This window comes from Aedes aegypti, chromosome 3 (genome assembly GCF_002204515.2).
Source record: "Aedes aegypti strain LVP_AGWG chromosome 3, AaegL5.0 Primary Assembly, whole genome shotgun sequence".
In the NCBI taxonomy this organism is placed as follows: Eukaryota; Metazoa; Arthropoda; class Insecta; order Diptera; family Culicidae; genus Aedes; species Aedes aegypti.
The window spans coordinates 374217683-374242746 of NC_035109.1; the positions used below are offsets into that span (position 1 = coordinate 374217683).

The following is a 25064-nucleotide window of genomic DNA, read 5'->3' on the forward strand; positions in this document are numbered from 1 at the left end:
TTGCAGATCTCAAAGTACAAGAAACCTTCTGGAACTTACCGTCAATCCGGAAGCATCAGCAGGTCCTTCACCTCCACCCTGAGCGATCACTTCATTCTGGAGGCTCGCCACTACGGTGTCGGTTTTTGTTTCAATCAGGTCATTCTCCGAGACGGGGGTTATGGGGCGGGTGTCGTTCAACGCCCCGAGGGTTTTGTCATGCACCGTTAGCTGTGAGTGACAGGTCAACGCAGCGATGATACAAGATCTTGCCTGTAGAATACTCATGGCGTTCAGTATGTGGGACAAGGCAGCCTGTCGGGCGCCGTAGGTTTCCAGAGATAGAACACTTTCGGATAGTGAAGGTCGCTGCTGTTTTGGGTTAACGGTTCCGACCTGAGGATGAGCAGTTGTAGGCTCCGTATCGGAAGCATGAATTCCCAAGCTATGACCGCCCAATGGGTCTTTACTGACAGCAAACGGCACGGGTTCCTTCTTGTCCTTCTCCGATGGATTTTGGGGTAAGCTCCAAGCAACCGAATGGGAACTTCCGCAGGCAACACGGTTCACGAACACTCCGTCTAATCCCAGCACCAAATTCGGTTTCTTGTTGACAACTGTGTTACCGGAGCCTTGTTGACCATGGTCATTGTCTCCCCAGGCGTAGACTTGTCCACTGTCAGTAACTGCAAGACAATGCAAAGCTCCCACCGCAACATGGATGACCTTCTTACCGCGAAGTCCTTGAATAGGAGTAGGCTTTCTCACATGTTGATCAGTCCCGTGACCTAATCGGTAGTAATCACCTTTACCCCAAGTCCAAACCTCGCCGGACTTGGTCAAGGCTAAGCTGAATTGAGCTCCACACTCTATCTGCATCACACCTACGCTGTTGAGACGTTCGACTTGGTGTGGCACTGAGCATCCTTCAGATCCACCGCGTCCTAGTTTGCCAAAGTCTCCGTCTCCCCAGGAGAACACCAGACCTTCTTCTGTCAAACATAGCGTCTGCGCATCGCGGCTACCACAGGCAACCTGAACTACACGATGTCCTTGTAGGGTTGTGACAAGTTTAGGCTTCAGCTGTGTACAGTTATCTCCATGACCTAATCGACCGTACTCTCCCAATCCCCAGGTGTATAATTCGCCTGAACTTGTAATCGCTGCGCTGTGACTCGATCCGCAAGCAATGTCACGGACCCGCTTGGTACGAAGACTCTCGATCAGTTTCGGTTTCTCCAGGGTCAATCGATTGCCATGACCTAGCTTACCGTCTTCTCCTTCACCCCACGAGAACACCTTCCCATCCAGTGTCAACGCCATGGCGTGTTTCCCTCCAGAATGAACGGCCACCTTCTTTACGACGTACTGGTTCAGAATTGGAACTTGTCTCGGCGTGGGCACATTGTTGTTATGACCTAAACCCAGTCGTCCGTTGGTTCCTTCTCCACATGCATACAGTTTACCATCTTGAGACACTATGAACAGCGACTTGGATCCACCGGCAATGTGAATTGGCTTCAACTGGCTTAGCACCGAAGAATACGTTGGAAGTTTCACTTTGGACCCTTTGAGACCTCCCAGCTGCTCTTTGTCGTTCAGACCCCAAACCAACACTTTCGAAGATATTTCATTCAACGACTGATCATCTGCGTAGTTCGACGAAGTCGAATAGGTCGGCTCAGCTGCTGTTTCGTTCTCTGTTGCCAGGAACGAAGCATTCTGCAGCATCATCTCCAGGTCTGTCTGCTTCCTCTTTCCAATGATGTTGATGCCATGCACCTTGCACTGGATACCGTTGTTGCGGCATTGCTTGATCAGGATCTCGATCCATGCGTAGTATTGCTTGCATTCATTCAGCAGAGGGACCACCACATCCGTCGGATTGATTGAAACCCAGTGGAGTTCCTTGAGAGTAGCCACAGAATCGCCACCTTTGATCACAACCAGCGAAGGCATGTGCGAGTAATCGTCTGGATCAACGTTGATCGATAAGGTCTGAATGAATACTTGATCGTGGATTTCCAGCCGAATCCAATGTTTACCTTGGGTGGATGAACTTTGCCAGAAGTTGGCTCCCCTGTCCAAAAGATTCTTCGCCGATGACTCATTGGACGAAACTGTTAAAGACCGGATGCATCGTGACCAGTCGTCAATGATATCGAAGACACCTCCCAATCCGGAGTTCACACCGTGAAGTGGATTGGAAATCAGCTCCAATTCGTTCAAATGCCCATTCCACAAAGTCTGCTGCGGGAACTCTACCGTAACTTCACTTCCATTCACAGACGTTACTGTACCGATGCTTCCTCTTGGAATCGTGTTCAAACGATACCGGAAGTGCTGAGTATTCCGTATCCTAACCTGCGATCCAACACTGATCGTGGTGCTGTTTTCCGAAGGTGGTGCCTCCAGCAACTCCAAGTGGACAAAGCACATCCAATAAGGTCGATCGTGCATCTGCCAGTCAACTCGAACGTTCAAATCGTGCAATCCTTCCGGTTCAACTTTCAACACGGTTCCGATATCTCCCTTACGAATCTCTTCGAAGTCCTGACAGCAACGAACCAACATTCCAGGGCAAATCAATCCCCGCACATACATCGCGTACTGATCGGCCGATTTGAAGTCTTCTCTCATCTTGAACGGGACTTGCTGAGAATCGTGCAACGATGATCCTCCGTCCATCGTATCCGAGCTGGCACTCTCCGTGTCGCTGTAGGCGTCATTGTCATCGCCTTTACCACCGAGGTTCGCCGTCACGTCCGGATGTTCCAGAATCCATTGAACCACCTGCTCTGCCGTTGGTTTATTGTTCGTATGCAACGTAAGGCTCTTAATAGCCGTCTCCACCGACTTCCGGGTGAAGCCCATCTCCATGATCTGCGCAACTAGCGCACTCGGAGGACTACGTCTGGCTGTTCCTCGATTAGTTCCCACGGAAGATACTCCAGTAGCAGCTTCCGCACCCGATGGAGTCTGGGCATCTTCCAAGGCCGATTCGTTGTTGTAGATCGGCACCCCGTGGATCATCGTCGGCTGACTGATCGGGAATGCACGCTTATTGGAGTTAGACGGGGCATTCAACTCGTTGTGGACGTGACTTGCCAACATCTGGGAAATATTGAGGGCGGCCAGCTCCATCTCCATGAACGAGTAACATGCCTTCAGCGGACTTGGTTGGGTAGCTCTCAGGAGGATCGTTTGGATCAACAGCTCGGTGTAAGTTTGTGACTCGTCGGAAGTGTTGGATTCGCTTCGTGGTTTGCCCTCCTCCGGACTAGTGTCTCTATCGGATATGCTGTCCTTGGAGGAGCTCCGAGTTACGCCCGGCGATCTTTGACGCAGTATTTTTCGGAGAAGGTTCTGATGACGGAACAGGACTTTGGTAGCTTTAAGAGCGGAGAAGTTAATTTGCTGTGTTTGCAACAACTGCGAGCTGATGTTGTTGGCCACGTTCATTGGAGTTTGACCGATCCCGTAGAACAGAACAGCCCAGGAATTCAGCAGCATCTCATTAATGGTCAACTTGGATAGACTAAAAGCTCCGATATCGGCACACTCGGAGACCTTGAAGATCGGGATCTTTTTCGTTTCAGCCAAGGCGTGAACATTCATGACAACTTTTCCTTTCTTTGTCATACGGGAGATCGTTCCGCGAACTCCGTCCAGAGTCAGATTAAGTCCCAATCGAGGTCTGGAATCACAGCCACCAATCGTGCAAAGTGTCCCCATGATGGAAGCTTTCTCTCCTTCAAAGTTGATCTCCAGCTCACTCACGAGTAGAACGTCAGCCACTAGGCAGAGTTTTTGCGCAATGAACGAGTTGATGTTCTCGTTCCAAAGCGGTAGGGTATGCAACTTTCTGATCAGAACTATGATCTCTTCTGCGATCGTACCCGTATGAGAAGCACTGTAAAGCACTCTCGATTTGATGTCCACGGAGTTATTCAACAGAGACAGATCATTGGGGCAGTACAAGCTGATCGTTCCAAGAACTTCGAACAGTTTGAAAATTATATCATCGACGCGATCGGCTTCTTCGTTGGTCCAGTTGATCAACGTGGACTGCAGCAGTCTCAGACAATGCAGCTTCTTATACACATCTTTCTTGCACGTGATCGGCGAGTTTAGTATTTCGAACGCAAGATCAATCCAAACCGGAGATGTGAGATGTTTGGATAACGCCTTGGAAGAGGAAATTGCCCGTAGGAAACCAATCGTAGTCCACTGCTCCATTCCAAAGTTGTAGTACGTGATTCGATTGGTTAGAATCGAACGGAACATGGAAGCGACGCTTCGCAAAGAATTTTCCTGCATTTGATCGGCGTGAATTCCAACCGAGGCAAAGATCATCTGAAGGGTTTTTATGCAAACGTTACGCAGCAGCTTGGTGGGATGCGACTCGCTGAACATGTGGTGATCGATGAAGTCCTCTTTCTCACTGTCCTTGTCCGGGGAGAGTGCCTTCAGGGCACTATCTGCCAGCCGAAGATCGTACTGGCCTTCCTTGCCCATACGGTACGAATTGGTAGAGCCGTTGTCCCATTCGACGCGAACCCAACTGAAATAAGAGAACAGATGGATGTTTTAGTTAGTCACAAGGTGTCGTTCAAATCAGATGATTGTTAATGAATTTATTGTGCAACGTAACATAACTACACACATGATCATCTTAAAAATGGGTAGATTCCTGATATATTAGTTGCGTTTGTGTATCCAAAAATGTATCATTCTAGACTCATTTTACAAATTCCGGCAAATTTAATCAAAATCTTGTCCAGAAGCCACGTTTGATAAACAATTTTAACCGATTTAAATAGAATTTTACAGATTTTGGTAGAATTATCTGTTAGTGGGGCGATATTTTCACCCGCTGCCTCTGTGTTAACTTCTCGATTGTTGAAGAACGATATCATAGTTGTGAGCACAAGAGACAATAAATACATTACTTTTATATTCAACGACAGTGAGTGCTAAATGCCAAGCTTGATAGAAACGGTGTAAACATGAGGCGATTTGGAGGTTTTTCTGAGGAGTAAAAATTGAACACAAAATTCACACCACGAATCCTCAAACGATTCGAGTGAGAATGCTTCAAAATGGAAGGAATTTTGCTGGTGCTCTTTCTCTCTTGCTTCTATGCTCACCCTTACTCATACTTTAAAAGAACTCTTGAGTGACCCGTCCAATCAAAACAGGCCTCGCGAAGTTGTGATGGCTCTCTGCTTAGTACATATTTTTTTGGCAAAGTCAGCACGCTGCTCTAGAGCATGCTACAAAGCGCTGGTAATGTTGAGGAGTATTATCAAGTTTGCTGAATACAACACGTTCATGTAAAGTGTCTTGGCTCTATTATCTACTTCCGACGTTTTCCAGTCTTTCCAGTACATATTCGATTTCGTTTTCGTCACACACGAAAACAGAGCTTTTCGTCGACTAGCTCCACATGTAAGCCTCACTTTTCTCGAATTTCGTTTTTTACACACTGAGCATGAGCATAGATGACCATACAATTTGTTGTTGCTGCCTCGTGATTGACCAGAATAATTGCATTAGAAACCAACAGAAGGAGCTTGGGAGTAGCTTATCATCTTCAGAGTATAATTTCGAAAATTTCAAACATTGTAACGGCGCCAGCTACGTCTTTACGGTCATCGTGGAAGGGATGGAATGTTAGTGTGTTACTAAAGACCGAGTATAATTCTGCTCTTCATGGTTGTACGTCGTACTTTACATACTATTTTGCATTCATCTTTACTGCGGCTTTTTCACCTCTATCGGCTAGAGTCTGAAAACCATGTTTTTCAGGTCTACATGAGCGTTTCACTACCTTTTCGTGGGTCGAGTACTGCTGGTGGATTGATAATTAGGTTCCGCGGATTTTTGGTCGCTCTATCGGCTTTAGTTTTTCTCCGTGCCTCTATATTTCTCCAAGCGCTTATCCGTGATCCACGCTTTCACATGCTGCCAAAATAACTACGGTGTCTTTTAGTCGGCTTCAGCTTTATTCAGCCGGATCTCGCCGACAAGAAAATGATAATCGTACGCGAGGTCAGCACTGCGTTTATTCCGCACATCAAGAAGGTTCGTTCTAATTTTTGGCTTTTATAGATGCGGTCGATTTGTTTCTTTGAAAAGCTTTTTTTTCCTTTCCGGCAGCATCAGTTGGTGCATAACAATGGTAAGGTTGCTAACCCGTGTTCCAAATCTGGCTACAAGTATCATGTCATTGATAGGCTTCTACTGAACGTATCATGTTATTGATTGCTGAGCAGGAAGCCAAATAGTGACGGGGCCAACGGTGATGGGAAGCGTGATCTGATCATCTCGTAAGCCACTGTTCCGGTGCGACTTCCCAATGCTACACATCACACCCGACAGCGCAAATACCTTGCGCTCAAACGTCACCACCGGACGGTTATTTTTTGTTTATTCATTCTCTCTACAAATCACAACCTAACAACAAGTGAAGAAAAAAAGTTATTAATAAAAGTTTGATTTTTTCGGAGTTAACACGCGGTTTTTTCCTCTTCTCCGGGTTCCGTCGGGAGTTATCGTCTATCCGTACAGTTTTTGGTCCTTCTTCGTCGGATTACGTCGCGAACCGGTATGGAAAAGTTGATCGGTCGAAGAAACGCACAGCTAGTGCAAGTGAAATGGCAGTTTGCTGCAGCCGAAAAACTCCACGAGCGAAACGCGTCGCAGGGGGAAGTTTTGGATCGGCTCGAGCAGCTTAGAGAGCTCGCCAGGAAGTTCCGTGAAACGCAAAGCGAGATTGAGGAAAATCAACCCGACCCGGAGGCAATCGCCTCAGTGCATGACTTCCGGGAGGAATTCAATTCGCACTTCTATCGTGCGAAGGATTTACTCGAGCAGTACATTTCCAATGACGGCGACGATGGAGATGGTAGCAGCGGCTCTGTCAGAGGTTCCACCGGGAGCTACAGATCGGTGGCCGGTTCCAGCCGTGATCTTCGGGATGCCATGCAGATGCTACTGGAAACCCAACAAGCGATGTTGCTGAATCAGTCGTCGGGCGGAAGAAACGTAAACAATGTTGATCCTGCAGGAGGAGAACAGGTGTCGAACCATGCACCTTTTGCGAATATGCGTCTGCCTGCAATCAACGTGCCAACATTCGATGGCGATCGAAAGCATTGGAGATCCTTCAAGGATATTTTCATCCAAACGATCCACGCAAGAGGCGATTTGCGGGATTCGTTAAAAATGCAATACCTGATTTCGTATCTGAGCGGCGATGCGAAGCGTCTGGTGAATTCATTCCCAATATCGGATGCCCACTACAAGGAGGCGTGGGCAGCCTTAACAAACTTCTATGATAAGAAGAAATACACGGTCTTCGCTCTCGTTCGGGAATTTGTCGAGCAACCGGCGATTACTAATGCTACTGCGGACAATCTGCGCAAGTTGGTCACTACCTCGGACGAAGTAGTTCGACAACTGAACGCACTAGGAGAGGAGTATAATACGCGAGATCCGTGGTTGATCCACCTGTTACTCGAGAAGCTTGATAAGGACACACGGTCCTTGTGGGCACAAAAGATCATCGATGTCGAGAATCCTTCCTTCGAGGAGTTTTTAAAGTTTCTGGATAATCGCACCGACGCTCTTGAAACCTGCACGGCGTTCTCCAAGAAGGTGTCGACAGATGGGCAGCGCAAGGATACTGCGAAGAAGATGCATGCTGAGAAGAAGATGCAGTCGTTGCACACGGCTGCGGTGATACAAAAGTGCGCGAAATGCTCTAGTGAGCATCCGATTCATTTGTGTGAAGACTTTAAGAAGATGGACTTACAGTGCAAACGCGAACTTGTACAAAAGGCGAAGTTGTGCTACAACTGTCTGAGGCCGTCGCATTCAGTGAAAAACTGTGCTTCGAAGTCGGTGTGTCGCACTGTGGGCTGCAAGCAGCGCCATCATACGCTGTTGTGCGCAAAGGTGGAAAATTCGAGTGACCAGCGAGACGAACGAGGAGAGCCGAAAGAGCAAGTGCAACCTTTGCAAGGTTCGGGAGAAGTGGTCAACTCACTGGTGGTCCAAGTTCCAAACCCACTGAAGGAAACGTTCGTACTACCGACTGCGCTCATCAACGTGAAAGCGGTGAACGGAGGATTCCTGAAGTTTCGTGCATTGATTGATTCCGGCTCCGGTGCTTCACTGATCACCGAAGCCTGTGTGAACAAACTCGGTATTCCACGTACAAGCGGCAAGGTAGCGGTTTCCGGACTGGCGCAGCAGTCTGCCGGGACATCTCGAGGACTCGTGAAGCTTGTGATTGCAAATCGGTGCAGCGATAACGTGATTCTGCGGACCAACGCGTTCGTTATGGGCAAGCTTACTTCAACACTTCCTGCGCAGTGCATTGTGCCCAATTCCAAGCTGCTTGAGAAGGAGATTCAAGAGTCGCTAGCGGATCCGGCATACAACCAGCCAGGTCCAATCGACATAATTTTGGGTTCGGATGTCTTTCTTGCCATACTGCAACCAGGGCAAGTCAAGGACGAATTCGGTATCCCAATCGCCCAGAACACGATCTTCGGCTGGATTGTATCTGGCAATCAATCGATCTACACAGCAGGGGTTCCCAACAATTTCTCCATCATCAACCTACACGCAGAGATGGATGCCAATCGTACATTGCGACAATTCTGGGAACAAGAGGAAGTGCCGAAATCTCAGCAGCTTACACCAGCGGACCAGGCTGCGGTTGAGTATTTTCGATCCACAACCACACGTGACGATTCGGGACGCTTCATCGTTCGATTGCCTTTCGACGATTCGAAGTCAGCGCTAGGCGAATCAATCGCACCAGCCATCAAACGGTTGAGGTCCATGGAGAAACGCTTCGAACGTGATTCAAGCTTTCGTCGACAGTACTCGGACTTCATCGCAGAATACCTGGCACTGGGTCACATGGAGGAGGTACCTGCGGATGAGCTAAGTGTGGAAGTTGACAAATGCTTCTACCTACCCCACCATGCAGTGATTAAAGCAGACAGTTCAACAACTAAACTGAAGGTAGTTTTTGTTGCCTCGAGTGCATCGGGATCAGGTGTCTCTCTCAACGACCGGCTCTTATGCGGACCAAACGTGAATCAAGATTTGTTCGATGTTCATTTGCGTTTCCGGTCCAACGAGGTTGCATTCTCTGCAGATGCAGAAAAGATGTTCCGCCAAGTATTGGTTCATCCACTAGACCGAGACTACCAACGAATTGTATGGCGTAACGACCCCAGCGAACCTATCAAGCATTTCCGTCTCTGTACCGTCACATACGGTACAAAGCCAGCGCCGTTTCTGGCAATTGAAGCCATGCGCGAGGCAGCCAGAAGCTATGAAACAGTGTATCCAGTAGCTGCCGAGAAGATAGTGCTCGACATGTACGTCGATGACTTCATGTCTGGCGCGAAGAACATCGATGAGGCAAAGAAGTTGAAAGACCAGGTGTGCGAGATCCTAAAGTCCGCGGGATTCAACCTACGCAAGTGGACGACTAATCGACCAGAGCTGCTGGGTGACAGTGAATACTCGGAGCAAATACCAATGGAGATGAAGCTAGCGGAGCAGCCGGATGCTGTCAAGGCTCTTGGCATACATTGGCTACCAAAGGACGACGTTTTTTCCTTCAAGGTAAGCCTATCGGCAGACAGTGTTAACACTAAACGACAACTGCTCTCGGATTCATCACGGCTCTTCGATCCGTACGGGTGGCTGTCTCCGGTTATCGTGAAGATAAAAATTCTCTTTCAACAACTGTGGCTGAGTGAAGTTTCCTGGGATGATCCGTTGCCTGCAACAGTGGAGGTACCATGGAAGGACATCAAGGAAAGTCTCCGTCTTTTGGAACAGATTCGTATACCACGCTACATCGTAAACTTCAACGGGAAGGTGCAGTTGCACGGATTTTCAGACGCATCCGAAATGGCCTACGGTGCGGTGGTATACAGTCGAGCAATGGACGGTGCGGGAAACATTTTCGTAAATCTCGTTGCTGCTAAGACTAGAGTCGCAGGTTTCGCTTCCACGCTGTAACGGTATCCCGTTACAGCTATGTAAATAAAACCATATATAAATAACTTGTACATACTTGTTTGTCGTTAATCGTTACAAAACACCGCATGCAAAATCATATAACAGATTTAGAAGGTAACAGCTGGTAAATCTCACGCAATTTAAGTTCCACAGCGCCTGCGCATAGGCAATCGCTTGCAATATTGAAATCGCCATTCGCTGGGAAGTGGTATCGCTATCCGTTGACCCTCTCGCGAGATTTAATTGATTGCTTGCGATCGGGCCGAAAACCGAAGGTCAAGTTCAAAGAAGACCTTGAAATTGGGGAGAAGAACATGAAGGCCATACTTAGCAATTACTGGTGGGAGCGAGAGGTCGAAAACCGGAAAGGGAATGAAAAAGCTAACCCGAACGATCCGTTAAAAGACGATGGCAATTCCAAGGTTTCCTATCTGAGGGTTTCAAGATTCCTCATCACTTTGCCTGGATAGTCGAACCAATAAGGAAGTGTTTGCCCGTGTACCGCGAAATTGTAATTTGATTCCATTGTAGATAGCTCAGTGTGAACTAACAGGTTTAAATATTACAGGATAGTTAGATAGTTTCCTCCGAGTGCTGAAAAGTTAGACTGTAGTGATACCAAAGTGCAGTCAGAAAGGTATTAAAGTCGTGCGTTGCGTGAAGTGTGTGCTCTCTTTAACCCCATTGTCGAACAGCCGTTCGACGGCTTTATTTCTCGGATTTAGGAACCCGCAGCAGTGACCGACCATCCGGCAAACCACCGGCCCACGCGTTACTCGTGGCCGAAGGGGCCGCGCCGCCAACATCGCGCCCATCGCTCTGTGACAACGTCGAAGAATATCCGTCCGATCACGTGTCCAGAAAACCGACGCTAAGGAAGTTCATCCCGTCTGGTAGGTGGATTGATCCCGCACCCCGCGCGAATTGCGTAATCGTTCGCCCATGCGGTCTCCACAGTCAACCAGCCAAGCCAACGAACAATAGGATCAGCCCAAGCCATCCAACAATAGCGACCATCATAGCCAGTCTCGTCGTCTGCGAAGCAGCCAAGCCACAGCAGCAATAGAATGCGGTAACCGTGAGTAAAACGAAATCATGTGCACATGTGACGTCATTTTTGGGGAGATTTGATTCGTGAGGTTGACCAAGTTAAGTTAGAGAGCACGCACGCTTAGGTAGGATAGGCATCTTAGAATTGACTAGGAGGAATAAGAAATAAACCCAGAAATGTAAAATTATTCACTGTGTTGTTCCCTAACGAATAAAGCCCAGCCTACCGATTACGTAATATGTTTCAGTCTGTGGTTCACACGAGCGGTCTCCTTTTGGCGCTTTCCGTCTTTCATTGAGATTTTTGTTGAATGATGTGCTTTCGTATCGGTGCCGCCATCTGTGGTGCGGTGGTAGAATCTTCCAGTGATGATGAACTTCATAGTGGAAAGCTTCTCTTGGCACGTGTCGTTAGGGTAAAGTGAGTATTGTTTGCTGCTGGATTATCGAAGTCTAGTAAGTCGGACGCTAGGAAAGTGGAGTGGGCAGGATTGTTCTTCAAACCTTTTAAAAGGTTGGATAATGGACCAACTAAGGTGGGTCTCAGACCGGGCATAAAATTAACACGAGCGGGAGGTCCTCTAACGAGGTGGCGCTTAAGCTTCTCGCTTTGCGAAGAATAATCGCGTCATTCCATGGTGGCGAATGATAAACTAGGGATATTTCCGGCCGGCCACGAACTACGAAGTTCGTGCGGCCACATTTGGCGCCCAACTGCAAGTTTCGAACCTAGGAATGCTTGAATAAATTATAGGATATTTCAATTTATTACAGAAAATAATTAATGTGGATTCGTTAAAGTCGTTTCTTCGGGATATTTAGGAAATCTAGTTATTGTGGAATTTTTGAATTGATTTTCGGATTTTTTCTTCTTGCTTAGGATAATTTATTTAGGAAATACTACATTTCGGATATTCAAAATATTGAAATTGTTTATTTATTAATTGTAAGAACATTTCTTGAATTTTGTATATTATTTTTTCTTTTTGCTGTATATATTTTTCTTAGATAAGCCTACATTCGTTGAATTTGTACTTTGAATTATTGTTTTTGCCTTATTTTCTTTTATCTTTATTTTTTTCTCTTTGCTTACATAATGGATTTGTTAAAAGTAAACATGAATTCGAAATTCCCGTATGCGGGTCATTTAACTAACGATGAAATTGATTATGAACTAAAATTACGAAATTATACAGAAGACGTGGAGAAGGAATTGAACTTCAAGCAGAGGCTACTCAGGAGATTATTCAATGAAGATGAACAAGAGAATCGCGATTACCGAACATCCTTGACAATTGACCAAGAGTTTGAGTTTGTTGCGGGACGTGTTAACATGATCAGGGGTTGTTTGGCTAAATCATTCGACATTAAATATCTGTCGCGATTGAAACACTACCACATGCGGGTGCAACGTTGTATAGCAGATGACGTAGAAGCGAAAAAAATGAAAGAGCTCTTATTGGGAAATATAGCGACTCTTCTTTCGAGCCAAAATGCACTTCAATCAAAGATGCAGGCGAATCCAAAGGACTTATTGGGGGAAACGGATTCAGATCAACATTATTCTGAGAAATCAGAGGGAGCTAAAAGTTTATTGTGCCAGCTTCCGTTTTTGTTACCCGCTATGGAACAATCGGAGCTAACACAAGGGAAAGAATCTGGACATACTGATCAGGATATGAGAAATTTAGGAGCCTATAGTAAAAGCGAGAACAAAATGACACAAGATAAAATTCAGGACAAAAATGAGAATAGTACAAGCCGAACAAATAATAGTCCACAAAGCGAAATTGCCACACCTGAACAAAACAGATCAGATGAAGTGATTGGTTTGCAGGCTAAAATGGACCAATTAGAGTTACAAGTTAGTAGATTGACATCACTGCTCATGGCGTCCATCCCTAACTTGCAACAACAACCAGAAAGAGGGTATAGTAATTCTTGCGAACTTCCAGCAAATAGATACAATCAAACCAATCAGGACAATCAAAGAACAAGAAGATTCGAAGGGCTTCCAAACATTAATTTGGAACCTCACAACATGGGAAGTCCACGAAGCAATGTAAGACAAAATGGGAACAGAATAAGATTCGAGGACAACAGTAGCGAGGACGAAACGCCAGTAGATTATCCCCATCCGAGAGAACGGGCAATACATAGAGAAGACAGGGTACAGTATGATAGGAAAATGGAGAAGTGGAACCTGTTCTTTACGGGTGACTCCAGATCGACTTCCTTAGAAGATTTTATTTTCAAGGTCAAGGTGCTAGCAAGTATGAATAGCATACCAAATGCAAAACTGCTAAGCAATATACACTTGTTATTGCGAGGGGAGGCATCGAATTGGTTTTTCACCTACTATCAACCCTCATGGACCTGGGATATCTTTGAAACCAGAATAAGGTTCAGATTCGGTAACCCAAACCAAGATCAAGGCAATCGCCAAAGGATCTATGATCGAAAGCAACAAAAGGGTGAAACCTTTATTGCCTTCGTGACCGAAATTGAGAGAATGAACAAGTTGCTCACCAAACCGCTCTCGAATACAAGAAAATTCGAAATAATTTGGGAAAACATGAGACAACATTACCGCTCAAAACTTGCTTGTTTTTCGATATCGAATTTAGACCAACTCATTCAAGCAAATTACCGAATTGATGCTAGCGACCCGACGTTACATCCAGTGGGTCCAAAGCTCTCAGTTCACAACATCGAAGGTGAGGAAGTAGAAGAATCAGAAGACGAAGAAGTTAACGCAATAGACAGAAGACAGAATAGAGGTCAAAATCAAGGGCTAAACAGAAATGGGCAAAATCCTAGGAGGGAAAACCAAGAAGCAACAAGAGTACCAATGTGTTGGAATTGCCAACAGCAAGGGCATTTTTGGCGAAATTGTAGGGAGATGAAAACGACATTTTGTTATGTTTGCGGAAACCCAGGGAAAATTTCCTCGACCTGTGACAAACACCCTAGACGATCTTCTCAAAATCAGGCTGTTGAATCCCCTTCTAGTTCGGGAAACTAGATTTGGGATGCGGTAGAGGGAACGCTGGCATCCCAAAGAAACAAGTCGTTCCAAATTCAAATGCCGTTCCCTATGTTGACCCTCTAGAAAGCCTTTTAGAAATAAAAATACAGACAAGTCGTTGTCCTCACGTCCAAGTTCGAATATTTAATGAAGAAATTGAAGCTTTACTGGATTCGGGCGCAGGAATAAGTGTAACTAACTCGAAGCGACTCATTGAACATCATGGGTTGAAAATTTTACCGTCGCCGATACGGATTTGTACGGCAGACAAAACCAAGTACTCTTGTGTTGGATACACTAACTTGCCAATAATGTTTAAAGGTATTACTCGGACAATTTCAGTGGTTATTGTACCAGAAATTTCAAGGACTCTAATTCTGGGCATAAATTTCTGGAAAGCGTTTGACATCAAACCAATGATGCAAGGCATTAGTGGTCTAGAAGAAGTGGCGGAAATTGGTCAGGTTGAAGAAACTCTTGGAACTGAGTTGTTTCACTTCTTCATCCATCCGATTGAGACAATTCCCGCAATCGTGCCTTCTTTACCAGATAAAACACTTGACATTCCAGAACTGGATTTACCAGAGGCTTCGGAAACTACTCCCGAAACTCTAGAAATTGAACATGACCTAAGCGCAGAAGATCGGAAAGAGCTCGAGGATATTATTCGGCAATTTCCTTGCACAACCGAAAATTGTTTAGGACGTACAACTTTGCTGCAGCATGAAATAATTCTTAGAGAAGATGCAAAACCCAGACGGCAACCGATATACAAATGCTCACCAGCTATACAAGCGGAAATGGATAGAGAAATTGAGCGGTATAAGAAGTTGGATGCAATCGAAGAATGCACAAGCGAATGGGCCAATCCTCTAGTTCCGGTTCGGAAATCGAACGGAAAACTTAGAGTATGCTTGGACTCACGCAGAATTAATGCTCTAACTAAAAAAGACTCTTATCCAATGCGGGATATGAGGAGTATTTTCCATCGCTTAGGAAGCGCAAAATTCTTTTCTGTAATAGATTTAAAAGATGCGTATTTCCAGATTCCTCTTAAGGAGGAATCGCGAGATTATACGGCTTTTAGAACAGCTACAGGACTCTATCGATTCAAGGTTTGCCCGTTTGGATTAACCAATGCTCCATTTAGTATGTGCAGACTGATGGATAAGGTGATTGGTTTTGACTTGGAACCCTATGTATTCGTCTATTTAGACGACATAGTGGTTGCCACAGAAACACTATCCGAGCATCTAAGACTTTTGAAGCTGGTAGCGGAACGCCTACGAAAAGCAAATTTGACTATCTCGTTAGATAAATCAAGGTTTTGCCGAAAACAAGTAAGTTACTTGGGTTACTTACTGACCGAGAAAGGAGTAGCAATTGACAGTGCCAGAATCGAACCGATTTTAAACTATACGAGACCCAAAAGTGTGAAAGATATTCGTCGTCTGTTAGGGCTAGCAGGATTTTATCAAAAATTTATAAAAAATTACAGTAAAATCGCTGCCCCAATATCGGACCTGTTGAAGAAAAACCCGAAGAAATTCATATGGACAGAATCAGCTGAGGAGGCTTTTCAAAACCTTAAATCAGCTTTGATATCAGCACCAATACTGACGAATCCCGACTTTTCTTGTCCATTCATAATTGAATCCGATGCTTCGGACAATGCGGTCGGTGCAGCATTAGTCCAAAACATCAACGGAGAAACAAAAGTTGTGGCCTATTTTAGTAAGAAGTTGAGTAGCACTCAACGAAAATATGCAAGTGTAGAAAAAGAATGTCTTGGCGTATTGATGGCTATTGAGCACTTTCGTCATTTTGTAGAAGGGACAAAGTTTAAAGTGGTCACCGATGCTCGAAGTCTACTTTGGCTTTTTACTATTGGCATTGAATCAGGGAACTCGAAGTTACTTCGATGGGCTCTAAAGCTTCAGTCGTATGACATAGAGTTAGAGTACAGAAAAGGAAAATTGAACGTAACAGCGGATTGCTTATCACGGTCCCTGGAAGCAATAACTCCAATTGATCCTGATTATGAGGATTTGATAAAACAAATTATTAAAGATCCCCAAAGCTATCCCGACTTTCGAGTCGTAGATAATCGAGTTTATAAATTGGTGAAAAATCAAGGCAAGATTGAAGACACTCGATTCCTATGGAAACAATATCTCCCAATTACTGAGCGAGAGAGTGTGATTAAGGACATCCACGATAAAGCTCATTTGGGGTTTGACAAGACTCTAACCGCGGTGAGAGAAAGGTTCTTTTGGCCACGCATGAGTACTCAAATCAAGACATTCTGCCGTAATTGCTTAACTTGTCAGACGAGCAAAGCCACTAATATCAATACGACAGCCCCTATAATGGCCCAGAGAAAAACGGCTGATTATCCCTGGCAGTTCCTAACAATGGACTATGTAGGCCCTCTGCCTGTTTCAGGGAAAGGAAGAAGTACGTGTCTGCTGGTTATCACAGACATTTTCAGCAAATTCATACTTGTTCAGCCTTTTAGACAGGCGACGGCCGATTCTTTAGTCCCCTTCGTTGAAAACATGGTGTTCCAGTTGTTTGGAGTCCCTGAAGTCATTTTAACGGACAATGGGACCCAGTTCCTGGCCAAATCATTTCAAGACCTACTAGAGCATTACAATGTAACACATTGGCGAACTCCTAATTACCATCCGCAGGTAAACGATGCGGAGAGAGTAAACCGTGTCTTGACAACGGCTATACGAGCGTCCATCAAGAAGAATCATAAAGATTGGGCCAACAACGTACAAACAATTGCCTGCGCAATCAGAAACTCAGTGCATGAAGCCACTCACTACTCACCCTACTTTGTGATGTTTGGGAGGAATATGGTCTCAGATGGGAGAGAATATCGGTACCTGAGGGACAATGTAGAAGCAAACGACTCCACCAACATAGAGAGGGAAAAACTGTACTCAGAAATAAGAGAGAATCTCAAGAAAGCCTTCGAAAAACATTCAAGGTATTATAATTTGAGAGCGAATGCCAACTGTCCTACATTCTCATTGGGGGAGAAACTATTGAAGAAGAACACAGAACTATCAGATAAGGGAAAAAGCTATTGCGCGAAACTGGCTCCTAAATACATCCCTGCTGTTGTAAAAAGGAAAGTTGGGGAACACTGTTATGAGTTGGAAGACGAGAAAGGAAAGCGTCTTGGAGTGTACAATTGTCGGTACCTGAAGAAGCTCACCTCGTCTTCATAATAGAAAAGCGATCAAGCTATGCAACCTTTTAAGGCAACGATGCGTCTTTGAATGCACAAAAATACATGTTTGGTATCTCATCTTGCTCCTCGCGAACGAGTTGAGATGTTGGTGGTTCAGCTATGGTACCTTTTTGGAAAGGAAACTAAGCTCCAAGTTGTGAGCAATAAAATCAACCTGGTTGCATAGTAGACATTCTCCTCGTAGATCGAGTCGAGCCATTTGGTAAACAGCTATGTATACTCTAAGAGTGGACCACGCAGTTAACACCTGCACCAAAATACAACCAGCCATTCTTGAAGTGCTCCTCAATGAGTCGAGCCGTCCCACAATAACAATCAATCTACTGGTGACGAACTTCAAGAATGAGCATGGATAAATGGACACAATTGAAGTGTGAGTGGGAGGAATAACGGGAAGCAGTGTTTTCCAGAAAGCTATGTACTACTCGGGACAAATAAACAAGGAAACCCTGACGAGGTAACGTTTTATGAACGGAAATGACCCAATTTGACGAAGGAAAGGTGAAGGAATGAGCCCTGCCTAACCTGATTTAGTCCGAATATTAATCGTTAGTAATCCTATCCTTATTCGATGTTAGTTATTAAGATTATTGTTAGTCTTAGAATCTAAAATGCTCACATGTTGGTTTAGTTTGTAAATATTCCATGGTTTTCGTTTGTGAACTTCAGCGGTGACGTTCCTGTTGGATCAGATCCGTTGAGCCATAGTATTTGTGAACCACTGCGTTGTTGTAAATAGTAGTCCGTAGTTTCATTCAAGTCCCATTTCCATTCATTGTTGGCGAGAGCTGTTGTTAATGATCCTTGTTGTAGTGTTCTGGTATCACAGCGATTGTCCTGGGGTCCCATTGATAACAATACGTCCAATATTTCATATACTTGTCTTGTCCATAGTAGTTTGTCCTTGTTATCCAATAGTAGTTCGTTAGCCAATCCATCAACATCCAGTAGTAGCGTCCAATAGCCAATTCCAATTAGAAAGTTTTGCTCCGAGTCCATAGTCTCCATTGAATAATTCTCCAGTAGTAGTTGCGCAATCCCACGTCGCAGCAACTGCAATAAAGACACAAAGCATTCAATTCTAAATTTGGGGAAAGTATTGATAAATACTCCCCCCGTAATCCATTTCCAGTTAATGGTTCAGCCAGAAAAACTCGGTAAAATTCAAAGCAAACGTTTCCATTTCACTAAAAGCACACTTTCATGTTCAATTTTCCACTTTGTTTTGATCAGTTTGACAGTTCGCTTCGAGTCGGTATCGCGCGGTGCGTTTAGTACTTGGGTACGTATGAAGTTAGTGTGAAGTGAAGTGTGAAGGATTTGATTCGAGGGGTGTTGGAGGTTTCGGCTCTTTTCAAATTTCGCTTATCAGATTTGAATCTGGTGTGAAATGTGAATAAGACAATGTGATTACGTTCTATGAGAGAGATGGACAATTTGCCTGAGGAGAAGCTTCGGGGTGGGCCATTTCTCCATAGAGCAGTTATGTTTGCGGTGAATTCAGCAAAGGGTCGGTGCTCAACGTTATGAATGAGGTAGACCTGGAGGCTGAATGAGCCTGTTTCAGGTTATTCATGAAAATTTCAATTGTTTTCATTCTGTTCCAGGTGAACAGTTTTGAAGACTGATTATGGGTGATTGTTTGAGGATTATTGTAGGGAGTACAAGGCAAGCCGTTTCGCTGCCACTTGAACGAACTTGTCATTTTTTTTTTCTGCTATACAGTGAGTTAGTTGTAGAATAAATGTTCTGATTGTTTTTTTTTTTTTGTATTATATAGTAATGTCCATTAGTTTGAATATCCGTTAGTTAATTGTAAATGTGATTTGCAGCTTTATTGATGAAAGTAACAGATACATTCGCTGGAGACCGGAGTCAATTGACGTTGATGGTCAGTAGTAGGCACGGTCCGTGATAGATCGTGTGCTATAGATAGAGGAGGAGTTGACCTTCGCGGTCGACGATGATACCATATGACCCCGAATGGAAAGTTGATTTCAGACGTTAAGTTGCTTGTCTAGAATAAAATATTGTATATAATATTGAATTAACAAGTATTTTCTTATGAAAATTTAGTTGAATCAATTCAACTAAATTTTCATACCCTAAGCAGGGAGTGATGTAACGGTATCCCGTTACAGCTATGTAAATAAAACCATATATAAATAACTTGTACATACTTGTTTGTCGTTAATCGTTACAAAACACCGCATGCAAAATCATATAACAGATTTAGAAGGTAACAGCTGGTAAATCTCACGCAATTTAAGTTCCACAGCGCCTGCGCATAGGCAATCGCTTGCAATATTGAAATCGCCATTCGCTGGGAAGTGGTATCGCTATCCGTTGACCCTCTCGCGAGATTTAATTGATTGCTTGCGATCGGGCCGAAAACCGAAGGTCAAGTTCAAAGAAGACCTTGAAATTGGGGAGAAGAACATGAAGGCCATACTTAGCAATTACTGGTGGGAGCGAGAGGTCGAAAACCGGAAAGGGAATGAAAAAGCTAACCCGAACGATCCGTTAAAAGACGATGGCAATTCCAAGGTTTCCTATCTGAGGGTTTCAAGATTCCTCATCACTTTGCCTGGATAGTCGAACCAATAAGGAAGTGTTTGCCCGTGTACCGCGAAATTGTAATTTGATTCCATTGTAGATAGCTCAGTGTGAACTAACAGGTTTAAATATTACAGGATAGTTAGATAGTTTCCTCCGAGTGCTGAAAAGTTAGACTGTAGTGATACCAAAGTGCAGTCAGAAAGGTATTAAAGTCGTGCGTTGCGTGAAGTGTGTGCTCTCTTTAACCCCATTGTCGAACAGCCGTTCGACGGCTTTATTTCTCGGATTTAGGAACCCGCAGCAGTGACCGACCATCCGGCAAACCACCGGCCCACGCGTTACTCGTGGCCGAAGGGGCCGCGCCGCCAACATCGCGCCCATCGCTCTGTGACAACGTCGAAGAATATCCGTCCGATCACGTGTCCAGAAAACCGACGCTAAGGAAGTTCATCCCGTCTGGTAGGTGGATTGATCCCGCACCCCGCGCGAATTGCGTAATCGTTCGCCCATGCGGTCTCCACAGTCAACCAGCCAAGCCAACGAACAATAGGATCAGCCCAAGCCATCCAACAATAGCGACCATCATAGCCAGTCTCGTCGTCTGCGAAGCAGCCAAGCCACAGCAGCAATAGAATGCGGTAACCGTGAGTAAAACGAAATCATGTGCACATGTGACGTCATTTTTGGGGAGATTTGATTCGTGAGGTTGACCAAGTTAAGTTAGAGAGCACGCACGCTTAGGTAGGATAGGCATCTTAGAATTGACTAGGAGGAATAAGAAATAAACCCAGAAATGTAAAATTATTCACTGTGTTGTTCCCTAACGAATAAAGCCCAGCCTACCGATTACGTAATATGTTTCAGTCTGTGGTTCACACGAGCGGTCTCCTTTTGGCGCTTTCCGTCTTTCATTGAGATTTTTGTTGAATGATGTGCTTTCGTATCGGTGCCGCCATCTGTGGTGCGGTGGTAGAATCTTCCAGTGATGATGAACTTCATAGTGGAAAGCTTCTCTTGGCACGTGTCGTTAGGGTAAAGTGAGTATTGTTTGCTGCTGGATTATCGAAGTCTAGTAAGTCGGACGCTAGGAAAGTGGAGTGGGCAGGATTGTTCTTCAAACCTTTTAAAAGGTTGGATAATGGACCAACTAAGGTGGGTCTCAGACCGGGCATAAAATTAACACGAGCGGGAGGTCCTCTAACGAGGTGGCGCTTAAGCTTCTCGCTTTGCGAAGAATAATCGCGTCATTCCATGGTGGCGAATGATAAACTAGGGATATTTCCGGCCGGCCACGAACTACGAAGTTCGTGCGGCCACAACGCTTGGAGCTGAATGCTACAGTTCTACTGGCAGAACTCATGCAACGAGTTACTCAAGCACTCTCTCACATCACTGTGGAACACTGGGCATGGACGGACAACACTATCGTACTGCAGTGGCTGTCTTCGCATCCGCGCAAGTGGAAGACGTACGTAGCTAATCGTACTTCTGCCATTCTTGATTTTCTACCTCGTGACCGCTGGAACCACGTGAGCAGCCAAGACAACCCGGCTGATTGTGCGTCTCGAGGTCTTTCGCCAGGTGAGTTTGTATCGTTCGATCTCTGGTTCAACGGACCGGAGTGGCTTCATTTGGATGAAGAATTTTGGAAGACTGAGCTCCAAGAGTCAATCGTCGATGAAGATCGTCTCGAAGCACGCAAACTAAAGGCTTTACACACCAGTCCGGTTAACATCAGAAGCAGTTACGTCGTCGAGATGGAATTGCTTAATCGACGTTAAAGTTACGGTTTGGTAGTGCGCGCGCTAGCGCACGTGAATCGTTTTCTACAAGCTGTAAGAGGCTATCGCCTGGAAGCAACGCTAACGCCAAGTGAAATTGACTCAGCGAAAATGCAATTGGCAAGAGCTGCACAATTCGACGTGTACAAGCAAGAGATCGAGATACTCGCCAAGGGAAAGGAGTTGCCGACCAAGAATAAATTGTCTTCACTACACCCCTTCTTGGACGACAACGGGACAATGCGCGTGGGTGGTCGTCTACAGAACTCACCCTACTCGTTCAACGTGAAGCATCCCATAATACTTCCACGCGACCATCGGTTGACGGAACTACTTCTACGAGAACTTCACTTTCAGAACCTACATGCAGGTCCAACGCTATTGACAGCAACAGTGAACCAGCAATATTGGATTGTTGGACTGCAGACCGCAGTTCGACGAATAGTTCGTGGATGCGTTCGATGCGTGAGACTGAAGGGGCAAACCGCCAATCAGCTCATGGGCAACCTACCAGTACCTCGTGTTATGGCAACGCGCGCATTCACTCACGTTGGCGTGGATTACGCTGGCCCATTCAAGATACACGCAATGTGCGTCAGGGGAATCAAGGCTACCAAGGGATATTTGGTCGTGTTTGTGTGCATGGCCACCAAGGCGGTGCATTTAGAGGCCGCCAGTGACCTCTCAAGTAACGTGTTCATCGCCGCACTCAAGCGATTCATCGGAAGGCGCGGCTACCCCAACGAAATCTGGTCCGACAACGGTACCAATTTTGTTGGTACGGATCGTTGGCTTCAAGAGATCCAGCAATCACTGAAGTACAACAGCAAGGCGGTCGACCACTTTTTCACCAATCAAGGCATCAAGTGGGTTTTTAACCCTCCATCGGCGCCGCACCGTGGCGGGATTTGGGAAGCGGCCGTAAAGAGCGCCAAGAAGCACATCATCGCTGTTCTTGGCTCCGAACCGCTTACATTTGAGGAATTTTCGACGATTTTGTCCCAAGTGGAGGCCTGCCTGAACTCCAGGCCCCTCTGCGCGCTCTCTAGCAATCCGGACAGTTACGAAGCCTTAACGCCGGGACATTTTCTGGTGGGACATCCACTGAACCTTATCCCGGAACCAGGAGTTCGGCATATCCCATCCAACCGGCTAGATAGATGGCAAACGCTGCAAAAGTACAACGAAGAGATATGGAAGCGATGGCGTGAAGAGTATGTGGCTACACTACAGCCGCGTACAAAGTGGCGAACTACGGAAGATAATGTGAAGGAGAACCAACTAGTGTTGGTGAAAAACGAGAACGTTCCACCGGCTCAATGGGAGTTGGCACGCATCGTCAAGCTACATCCGGATGCTTCGGGTATTGTCAGAACTGTGACCTTGCGACGGGGTCAGACGGAATATCAGCGCCCTGTGCAGAAGGTCTGCGTCTTGGTATCGGATTGAGGCACGTGGCCTCAAGGTGGGGAGGATGTTCCGGTGCGACTTCCCAATGCTACACATCACACCCGACAGCGCAAATACCTTGCGCTCAAACGTCACCACCGGACGGTTATTTTTTGTTTATTCATTCTCTCTACAAATCACAACCTAACAACAAGTGAAGAAAAAAAGTTATTAATAAAAGTTTGATTTTTTCGGAGTTAACACGCGGTTTTTTCCTCTTCTCCGGGTTCCTTCGGGAGTTATCGTCTATCCGTACAGCCACAGTACAGCAACATCCTGTCGGTACCTTAAACGGGTTAAAACGGAACGTTCTGGCGGTCATAACAGGACTACTTCAACCCCAAAAAAGGTATGTTTCTTGGTGTAAATCATTGAGGAACCACCTAGATTGTTAATGACAGAGATCTGAGAAATTGAATAGCCATCGTATAGTGACGATGTATTTCAATTTTGATCCATCGACATCAAACCGGTGCTAGCGAAGCGTGGTTCGCTGTTGAAAAAGTTACGATGACTCGATCTACCTAATGCTCTTTTGTGCTGCACTTACACAAGGAACCAACCAGATGACTGCTAGGGATTAACAGACACCCTCAGTGTATAAGTGCTGTTGATCTTATATTTTAGGCAACAATGGCACCTGTCGCGTCAGAATGCAGACCAATGAGGAGAAGGGGAACGAGTTGATGATGCATTCAACTGGCTCCCACGGTAGACCGTATATACCACTGCGTCTACGCCAGTTCATGCAGAAAGGGTGAAGGGTGGATTAATTTTTATGGCAGAGAGGCTTGCTGGTTTGGTTAGCTGACTGCCTATGTATTGGGTTGGGGTTGACCCCATTCACCAAACCGCCCCGACTACCCGTATGTTAAATATGCCAACAGCTCTTCAATCGTTTTTTTTTCTGCTCTTCTTCCGATTTGGCAACGTAACTTTTAAAGCAGATCCTCCTCTTCAAATTGTCACTTGGATACTACAAGGATGCTCAACCACTCAATTTTTTCAAGCGACCTCTTGAAAAACGTATTTAACATGAACCTTGGGGCCTTCATCAGCCTATTTGCAACGTTTGGGCTACAAATCAAAGCCATGCTGAAAGTGTCCGAGTTCGATTCCCGGTCGGTCCCGGTGATGTACGAATGCTAGAACGGTAACTTTGACGAAGGAATATATCTACCAAAAGTAATGAATCCTTGTGTTCTGTTGCTAATCCATCCTCAACTGAACAATCGCAAACCAACTCTGATAACACAAAATGCACGAGCTGATGTACATATGAAATCACTTCGAAGACACGCGATAAACGAACTCGTTTGCATGAACCGTCGCAGAACACTCTCTATCTTGAGTAATTATGACCGCTGGACGAAACATTGTAGAATGATGTTCGGATTGGGTGTGGAATGTGAAAACTGTTTTGTGAGGATTAGTTTTAGATCGGGATGATCTATTGAAAACGGATTTCGAAAACAAACGTGGAAAATAAGGGATTTGTAATGGGAATAAAAACCGTGCTCTTCAAAATTGGGCTTCGTAAGTCTTACTCGTTGATTGAGATGTGAGGTTCGATTATCGGTCGTTACAAAAACACCACTTTGACATGCATCTGGCAGTTATGTAGTCATTCGATACCCCGCTCAATCGTATTGGCTGTGTACGTTAGAAAATTCCTATCATTATTATTACACTACATTTACACTCACCCATCTTCTCCGATTTCGCTGATGATCCTCCCTTCTCCGCCGGGGCCATCCTGCTCACCCCACTTCCAATCCGCACCGCGAGTAATTCTCGTTCCAATCTTCATCAACTTGGCCAGTTCCGGTCCGGGAAGTCCCTCTTTGGATGATTTAAGCTAGAAAGAAATGAATTAAATTAAACATCTGTGTAAAAT

At 45.4% G+C, this 25064-nt stretch overlaps 1 protein-coding gene across 1 annotated transcript in view; it reads right to left on the bottom strand.

The window, feature by feature from the left end:
* Positions 1-25064, bottom strand: part of LOC5574192 (probable E3 ubiquitin-protein ligase HERC2) — a 57536-nt gene that overhangs the window by 7116 nt on the left and 25356 nt on the right. The window contains exons 4-5 of the mRNA XM_021851655.1: positions 24874-25025; positions 40-4543 (exon numbers count right to left, since the gene is read on the bottom strand). Coding sequence (XP_021707347.1) covers positions 40-4543; positions 24874-25025 — 4656 coding nt within the window. The remainder of the gene's footprint in view (positions 1-39; positions 4544-24873; positions 25026-25064) is intronic.